We start from the raw sequence: 9,211 nt of genomic DNA, 5'->3' as shown, positions 1-9,211 counted from the left end.
GAAAAGTGGAAGTAACTTGTTCTTCACGAATTAGAAACCTTCAGGAATGATGGCATAGGACTTCTGTTCAGTACCCTTAAATGCTCATACTTGGGCATAAAGTCTATCACTGAAAACAATGAGTCTGACTATGAGGTACTTCTGTTTGAAAATGATCCAGACAATTAAAAATAAATCTTCTAAGTAGTCAGGGATTCAAAGACATGTTTTAGATGTTCATCATTATAGGCTTTCTACATACAGTCAGCTTGCTTCCCTGTCCATTCTTAATAAACTAAATTTGACACTATGAAGGCTCTTTTACTTCAAGTTGAGACTGTAGGATATCAGGAACATGACTTGAGAAAGTCTGTCTTATGGACATTAGGTAGGATTGGAGGGGAAGGAAACACAGAACTTGAAGTAATTTAAGTTTCAACTTCTGCAGTATGTGCTTAAGATATTATCCACTTTGTAGGCTGTTCAATTTTCATTTTGTAAGCAGTTCATCTTTCTTTCATGCACTGCTTCTCTTGGAAGGGCATTCCTGAATGTTACTGCTATAATGTTTATGGCTTTTCTAATTTTCACCTTAAATGATGCATGCTGGGTTTATAGCAACTGCTCTCAAGCTAGAACTGTCTTTTTCTTTCCTGCCTGATGTTTATTGTCTGTTACTATTGCTTGGTGGAAAATTATTTAGAATGAATTTGTTTTGGAGAGAAATTAAGAGAGCCTGGGGGATACAAGCTGACTATGATGGCTGCAGTTTGAGACAGCTGGCCTGTTTCAGTGATGATGATGGCATCTGCTCTCCTGCACTATGGTAATAACAAAACTCTCCTGAAAGTCTCTGTGGGACTGACTTGCCACACTTGTCCGGTCTAGATAAGCCATCTTAATGGCAGAAGCTAGATGGGAGCAAGAAGGAAATCACAGTACAGGGTACTAAGATGTGCAGGTCTCTGTTTAGGCAGGGTCTGTGGAGAGAGGCAGTCTTTTTCTTAGGCAGACTTACGTAGCTGAAGGATGCTCACAAGCTCTTGGCATACAAATCCCTCCTAGACAGAATGGTCAAATGCTCAATTGATTCAGGAAACCTTCTTGGTTCTTTGTTACCAGAAGCAGCTGTGAAAGATTTCTTGTCTTTTGAATGAACTGCCCATCAAAATACTGCATTCTGAAATGAGAAAAGGATTGCCAGCAAGATACACAGGGCAGCCAGAGGATTTGTGCAGATGCCCAGGCAGGTTCAGGATAGTATATGAAATAGAAATTTATTTCATATAGCTGGTGTCAGAGTTTTGACAAGGAGCTACATTCTAGACTGCATCCAGTGTATAGACAAGAGAAAACTAGGTATTACTGTCTCCCAAACAAAATTAATTCATACCTTCACAGGGGCAGAACAAAACAAGCAAGGCAGACCTCTGTATAGAGACTCTCTCCTGTGAGGAAAAGCAGTGAAAAATTAGCCATGCATGGGTATGGTATGGGAACTAGTTTTCACTTAGTTAACCTGGCCCAGAAGCTCCTACTTGCCTGTGCAGGGATCTTGGAATATCATGGTATTGTTAGATGCCAGAGAGGCAGTGCTTTAGCAGCTGTTCAGAAGAATGAAGAGCCTTGTGTGGCTCTTGAAGCTGCTTCCCTCTCCTTTCCTCTTCAGAACACCCACTGGAGACAATGCTTCCCTGTGACAGGGGCAACAGCCAGTCTCTGCAAGTGAACTCTGCCTCCTTCTGGGACAGAGATATAATGTTTAAATACAAAAGATGCCCCTAAAATGTCAACAGATGAAGAGAAAGAAGATCAAGAAGAAGGTATGATTTTACTGAGTTAGGTTATTGGGACTGGTGTATGAAGTTTCTCTCACGTGGCACCTGGAAGCAGGTAAAAGAAACTGATAGGTGTCAAGTTTGGTGCTGCTAAAGACAAGGAACACACATTAACAAGCCTACTTGAAAAGAAGTTGCTTTTCAGGTCAGATATCTGAAACATCCTTTGTTTGGCCCACTGGAAGTAGGCAATGGAAGAAATACTGAAGGAATTGAAATAAGTCTTGCTTTGCTAACTGTTGTGAAGAGTAGTGGCAACCGGGACTCCTCAACAGAAGGCTGACTTAGCTAACTTTGTTCATTTCCTGCTCTCATAGGAAGACAGGTGGTAGGACAAAGAAAAGAGCTGTAATTAAACTCCACCCATCTTCAAAGGAAGGTGAAGATAAATCCATACAATTAGACAATATTTGTACAGTTAGAAGCTGAACACTGAGTGATTAGTGATTCATGAATAATGAGCTAGTATCCACTCACAAACCTCAGTGAGGAAATCAACTTTGTGTTTGCTTTGTGACGGTGATCTTTCTCAAACCTCTATCTGTAACCAGAAAGGCATTTAGACACCTCATAAGAAAGTGCATGAACGTAATTTCTTTCTTATAATTTCTGAGAAATGCCTTTGAAAAAATGTCCAGTACCTTACTTTCATAATCATATGGCAATTTTATGTGGAGACTTTTTTGGGTTTTGGTGTTTCGGGTTTTTTGGAGTGTTTTGTAATTGCAGAGTATTATGTTTACTGTCTGTATTAGGATCTCCAAAGGTTTTGTTTCTTTGAGCTCTTTTTGGAGACTTTGATAATAAAGTATGAATGTCCCTATCCAGTAAGAGAAAAGGCCCACTTCTTTCAGGAACCTGTCTTCACCAGCAGTTCCTGGGTGACGCCAAGGAGAAGAACAAACATCCTCAGGCAACACACTCTGTCTTTACACCCAATCTGTAATCATTACTCTATGGTTTCTTTTTCAAACTCATACAAAGAACACTCAGAACAAAACCCACAACCACCAATAGCTGAGGCCTGAAAAAGGGATTTTTAAGAAGTAAGAGATGGTGTATAAAGCTCTAATTAACCTTGTATGCCCTCCTAGCTGACCCTGGTAACAGCAGGTAGAGACCTCTTGAGATCCCTGAGGAGTGTCCAGTGTGTGCCCCCACAAAGATACGTGTGCCAACAGAAAAGGGATCTCCAGAACTCAAGCAAACAGGTTGTTTCCACTTCAGGGGAAGGATGATGTCTGCGGTGGTTTAGCTACAGTGGCTCCTACCAGAGGGGCAGTGGGCACACAAGAGTGAGTGTGCAGACACTGGAAGCTTGATACAGGGAGTACGGCATTAAAGCACTGACTAGGGACTCTGTTTTCTTTCATGTTTGCTTTACAAATTGCTGTTCATAAGCCCCTTCACAGAATCCTCTTTGGAGCCACTTGTACTTTCTACTCTCATATTTCCTGGAAGAGAAACACGAGAACAGAGCAACAAACCTTCTGACTTCTATTTGTTTTTAATCTTCTCCTTTATTACCCCTGGCATTGTTTTCTTGTTGTGCTTTCATGCATTTACCTAATTCTGGCAGTAAACTCTTGGCAGGAATGGTGTTTCCATGAATTTCACTGTATTTATTGAGCTACACGTGATTATCTGCAGAACAGATTATTATTATTATTATTATTATTATTACGATTGCAACAGCCAGGTCTCCAGGATTAACCAGTCAGAATGAGGAAAGTCAGCTGCTGTTTAAAAAATATATGTTCTTGACTAATATCAACTGCTTTCCGAGCTCTATAGTGAGGGAATGAGACTTGCAAGGAATTTTGAACTTCTAAAACATTCTCATCTCAGAGTTATGAATGGGCAAAGGGATAATTTCTAAAATGGGAAACCTGCTAAACTTTATCTGACTGGTAAGTCAGAATACTTTGTCTCATAATGAATTTTTGTTTGACTGAGGGAAATTTTCCATTTTAGCTCACTTAAGGGAGTTCTGGGTTGAGCGTTTTGTGAGTTGGCTTTTTTTAGCTTTCACTTTCTTTTCTGTGATTTCTGGTAATCCTCTGTTCTGTTTCAAAGCAGGTGGGATTTCAAAAAATGGACAAGAGATTTCAATAGCACAAGCTCTCATGCTCCAGAGTTATTTGGAGCACTAGGAAAATTCCTGTTCTGTATGTCTTGGTTCTCTGCCTTTGAAATGGGCACAGTAATAGACTATCCCATCAGGGTGATGAGAGAATGAGTGACTTTGGTGTTGTGTGATCAGTCACTCTGTTGAGACGAGGTCTGAAGTCTTAAATTATCATGTAATCTACATATAGAGATCATTGTCATGGTTGCTTTTATCTTTATTTTTGTCTTATGTATATAATAGGTTGAGGGATCATAAATCAATAGGTTGATGGATCAAATTCCTGTGATGGAATATCATAAGGTGCTGTTTACTGATTTAGCAGAAAGGGATTGTTTACCTTTAATATTAATCACCGAGCCTAGGCAAAAATTTGAGTATGGGTTTCCTTAAAAAAGAGATGACATGATTGCAAGTGTTCTTTAAACCTAAGAACTGCATCATGCATTATGGAAAACACAGATTAGGAAACTAAACAAGTTTGATTTTGGTGTTAATGCTTTAATGGCTGGTTGCTTTAAGATTGCTGTAATAACACGTTACTTGTGGTTATGAGTAATAACTGTTATTTAAAATATTACAAAACTATTAATGAGTACTAAGCTTGCGTACACTAATTTTGAGATTGAAGCTTGCTACGCGAGGGTAGTGCTTGTGTAAATTTTGCACATAAATATAAAGCAACAGAGCTGAAGATTACTTGGAGAAAAGTGTTTTTCCAGTACTTTGATACTGCGAAGTGGGAGGTGCCAGACAATAGGTGTCAGCACGGGTTCAGCTATGCACAGCTTCACTGCAAACGGAGATTAAGGCAGCTGGTGTTAAGCACAAGTTTGCTGTGAACTCTGCTTTTAGCGAGCTGAAATGCCTGTAAAGAAGTGCTGAAACAGTGTTTGACAGTTGTTATAAAGTAGCTTTTCTAGGGTATAGACTGGGAAACAGAATAAATGAGTCAGAAGATAAAAGCTGGTAAAAATAATGTATGTATTGTATTCACTGTGAAATGTTTCCACAATACTTAAGGGAAGACTGTTTCTGAAAATTGTAATTTAATTAGGTTTTGTTGTTTCATGAATTATTCAGGGAGGTTCCTGAGAAGAAGACTTTGATATGGTGCTTTCCCAGGCATTGTAAAGAAATAATAAAAAAACCTAATCAAAACTAATTGAAACTGAAGAAGGAAAGCAAAATCACAAGAATCAGAATGGAGCAGACAGGATAAGGTACAGTGCTAGGAAACTTCCACAAGACTTTGGAACTCTGCTGTTTTGTGGTGGAATTTTAAACTAGGGCTAGAGGGTTTACATATCTTGTTCATGAAACCAATGCATGCCATATGCAGGGGCCTGTGGAGGAATCTGCAACACCTTTGGAAGAAAAAGCAGGAAGACTTCACGCAAAATATGTGGTTGTGTAATGGAGAAGCCAGAAGAAACCACCACCAGGGAAATGGAAGGCAAAAAGTCCTTGGTTTTCCCCTGTGTTTTACTGGCAACATGTACCTAGGAACCAGGATGTGAGGCTTAGGCCAGAAAAGGTAAGACCAAATGCTTTAAGAGCCCAGTGTAAACATTATGGTCTTAGCCCAGCACCTCAAAAGAGGTGCTGGATCAGAGTGCCAGTTCTCTAGAATTGCTTTTACGTGGACAAACACATACCTGTTTAAATTATGTCCTCCCAGGTAGAGGGTACTGTAGCTTTAAAACTGTGAGGAAAAATAGTGAAATAATCTTGCAGTCAGTCTACCAGCAGATGTGCACATATCAAGGAGCTTTTTAAATAAGCAGGTGCCGTCATTAGAGACCTCTGTGTGGTGAATGCCAGGTGGATGGCTGTGCACAGAACAAGGGAAACAGCTTTTTCTTGTCAATATTTGTGAGGAATAGCTGGGAGAACAACCGCCTCCCGCTCCAAAGTTTGCATTGCATTGCAAAATCCTGTGAATTCCCTGCTAGCAGCCGTGTCAGTGGCACACGGCGAGTGCCCCAAGCCTGGCAGGGTAACCTAAAGGGAATGCAGCTGAATTGTGAGCCACTGCTATATAAAAGGGGGCGAGTCACTCTGCTCGTTCCTGCTGCCTTTCTGTCATTAGGGCTACAGAAGCACCAACCAAACGCAGCTGGCACGCCTCTTCATTGCCTCTTATATAATATGGGGTTTCACAGGGCACTGATGTAGAAATAAAGTCAAACATTGTTGAGGCAGACTCGTATTACTTGTGGTGTGGCTGGTGCTCACTCCGCTGTGGGGTGTAGGGCTGCTCTCACAAGGGTGGTCTGTGGCCCCGTTTGAGTGAAATTTGGAAGGTGTGCAGGATGGCTCCAAACAAGGCAGGGGATGAACTTGTTTTCTTTGTGAATGGTAAAAAGGTAAGGAAGATCCCAGCTTTCTGTCCAGCTTGCTCCTGGATTGTGGCTTGATTACTTACTTTTCTAGTTTTCTTTTTCCTCCTCTGAAGTTTTCTGATACGAACACAAATTCCATGGCTTTTAGATATCGAATTGTGAAGACTACATATTGCTTTGCTAAGTGGCTTTTTCTTTTCTTTGACTTTACCTTGTGAATTATTCTGAGAGTAACTCAATTACATAATGTTTCTTTTAGAATTTAGATATGTTGGCAATAATTTACTACAGTTCTGAGGTAACTACTTATAAATAAGTGTGCACTGCTTAATACAGGCATTTCTACTAGAAATAATTTCAGTAATTACAACAGATCTGGAAAATTTAATTCAAATCTAAGCATCCATATAAAATTCATATGTTCAGTAAGTAATTCTGACATCTGGTTTTTGAAAGGGATTTAGAAAAATGGTTATTCCATTTCTATTTAAGAAGCTAGAAAACTCTTCAGAATCAAAGCCCTTTAACTGATACTGATTCCTGACAATAGCCTAAGAAGTGACTGTGTCTCACAGGAGGCTGGGGTGCTCATTGCACATGATGGACACATTTGAACAGTTTGTCCCAGAGCCCCCTTTCCTCACTTTGGACTTTGCCTGGCTATCAGTGCGGCCTTGCCTCTTCAAAAGCTTGTAACAAGTCAAAGCTGACTCTTTCTTTGACCAGTGGCTACCAAGTTAATTCTGTTTCTGAGCTCAGCTCAGAGCTAATATTGCCCCACCACCTTCCCCTTGCCTAGATACTTGGACAAGGAAACTTGTGCCAAAGCAGCTTCCTGCTGGGAAACCTGGGGAGAGGAGAGAGTTGCATAGCCACCTGCGTTGAGCCAAGTGTTTGCAAACCTTCCCTGTGCTTAGGAGTAAACCATGCTGCACTAAGTTTGTGCTAGACAATTAATTTTTTAATCCCTTGAGGGATCATACAATACTCTCGGTTAAAAAGCTCTGTGCCATGCCTTACAGACTGGCACAGAATTACTATCCATTTTGCTTTTGTTGGTCTTTCATTCTGGTTTAATCAAGTGTAAATGTGGATGAGAGTGTGGCTACAATTAGGGGTTTTAGTTATGAATTTGGATCCCAAACTGGATTGGAATTAGAACTTTCCAAGGTCCTAGTGGATTTGATATCAATGCTTTATTTTATTGAAGTATCAACAGTTTACTGAAGAATGAAGTTTATCTAGTATGCAGTAAAAGTTAGTCATAGATCTGTTGAATGTAATACTGGTGTAGAGCCCAGGCTTGGTTCTGAGGTTTTACAGAGAAAGGTAACAACTGAAGCTTTGCTCACACAGATTAGCAGTGGTTCATATGGGTTAATTGACATATCAGCTGTTCATTGTTTCTGGAGGGAGATGAAAACTTGAAGGTCCAAGTTAATTGTAACTAGATAATTGCATCTGGTAATTGAAATCATGGCACAGAGTGGTCTGTGAATTTTATGTGATGAATTTTCTGCTATGGTGGGCACAGGTGGTGCACCATTAACTTGTTGTCTTCTTGCTCTGTGAAGTTTTAGTGAGATTCCTCCTTTGTGAACCTCAGTTTGTAGAGGGTGAACTTGAAGCTCTTTGGATCTTGCAGTAGGAGGTTCCCACAAATGTGTTGGGCAATGCAGACCCTGATACAGCCGAGTGTCCTGTCTTGTTTGGGTTTTTTTCTGGTGTGCCCTAATGAAAGAGAATTGTAGTGCTGGTGTCAGATCAGCTAAGGTTCAAAACCAATATGCCACTCATGGCAGGTGTGAAGAGTTTATAAACAAATTCCTACATGCAGTTACAAGTGGTGCTTCAGTACTGGCTGGTGCTCAGGTATTACAAGAGCACTGCTCTGTGTAAACTGGTAGAAAAGTCCTTCTTCCTGGAGAAAACTTTTGGCTAACACATGAAAATGTCCATTAGTCAAAGCCCAGGGCTGGCCCTATGGGCCTCTCTTTTATGCACGTGGGGTGAGGCAGAGGAAGAGAGAAAGAGGAGCCTAGGCCCTGAAGGCCATCAGCAGAAAACAACCTGTTCATTTAGGATCTTCTGTCTGTCCTTGCTGTGTCCTGCAGATAATGAACCTGCTGTGAGTGACGCTGGCCTTGGTGCATTTCAGCAATTTTTATGGAACTGCTGTTTCTGTTTACAAAAGCCATCTCTCAGAGATGACTGTGTGCATGTGTAAAGGGGTTTATCACAGTGTGATCTTGGCAGCTTGGCTAAAGAGAACCACCAAGGGACGATTAATATTACCAACGGTACCAACTCATTTAAATGTCAAAGCTCTCTCAGCATCCTTTCCTACTGCCTCATGGATCAGGCAGTGCTAGTGAAGGAGCAGGTTTCACTTGCTCTACCTAGAGCCTCCAGTGGCTTTGTTTTTCTATTCCCTTTTTTGAGTGTGTTGCTAAAGTGGCTGAAGTTACAACCCCCCCACCAAATGCAGGTTTAAGAGAGAGAATTGAACTCGTAGGGCAATCTGATCTGTGGCAATTTGTTGGGACATTGCTGCACGTGAAAGGTTATGTGATGGAAAGAGTGGTGGGAAGTGCCTGGGCAATTCTGGAATAGCAGGTAGCAAGAGGGGAAGTGGAGAGGCAGGCATTCATATCTTCTCTCTGGTGACCAGTGGCAGGACCTGAGGAAACAGCATGAAGCTACATCAGGGGAGGTTTAGGTTGGATATTAGGGAAAAGTTTTTCACCCAGAGGGTGGCTGGGCACTGGAACAGGCTCCCCAGGGCAGTGGTCACAGCACCAGCCTGACAGAGTTCAGGAAATATTTGGACTTTCACACCATGCTTTCAGGCACATGATGTGACCCTTGGGCTGTTCTGTGCAGGGCCAGGAGTTGAGCTTTGATGGTTTTAGTGGGTCCCT

The 9,211-nt window shown here is 41.2% G+C and overlaps 1 protein-coding gene and 1 long non-coding RNA gene across 2 annotated transcripts in view; both read left to right on the top strand.

Moving 5' to 3' along the window:
• Nucleotides 1-4,771: 4,771 nt before the first annotated feature.
• Nucleotides 4,772-5,449, top strand: LOC116441410. Its single transcript, XR_004239058.1, has 3 exons — nucleotides 4,772-4,925; nucleotides 5,029-5,168; nucleotides 5,288-5,449. It is a non-coding gene; the product is annotated as an uncharacterized LOC116441410 (long non-coding RNA).
• Nucleotides 5,450-6,022: 573 nt separating this feature from the next.
• The window catches only part of XDH (xanthine dehydrogenase), a 48,654-nt gene continuing 45,465 nt past the window's right edge, over nucleotides 6,023-9,211 (top strand). Inside the window, exon 1 of the mRNA XM_032103258.1 lies at nucleotides 6,023-6,314. Coding sequence (XP_031959149.1) covers nucleotides 6,261-6,314 — 54 coding nt within the window. The 5' untranslated portion in view covers nucleotides 6,023-6,260. The remainder of the gene's footprint in view (nucleotides 6,315-9,211) is intronic.

The sequence above is a fragment of the Corvus moneduloides genome, chromosome 3 (assembly GCF_009650955.1).
Source record: "Corvus moneduloides isolate bCorMon1 chromosome 3, bCorMon1.pri, whole genome shotgun sequence".
Taxonomy (NCBI): Eukaryota; Metazoa; Chordata; class Aves; order Passeriformes; family Corvidae; genus Corvus; species Corvus moneduloides.
This window is presented reverse-complemented; position numbering and strand designations above follow the sequence as displayed.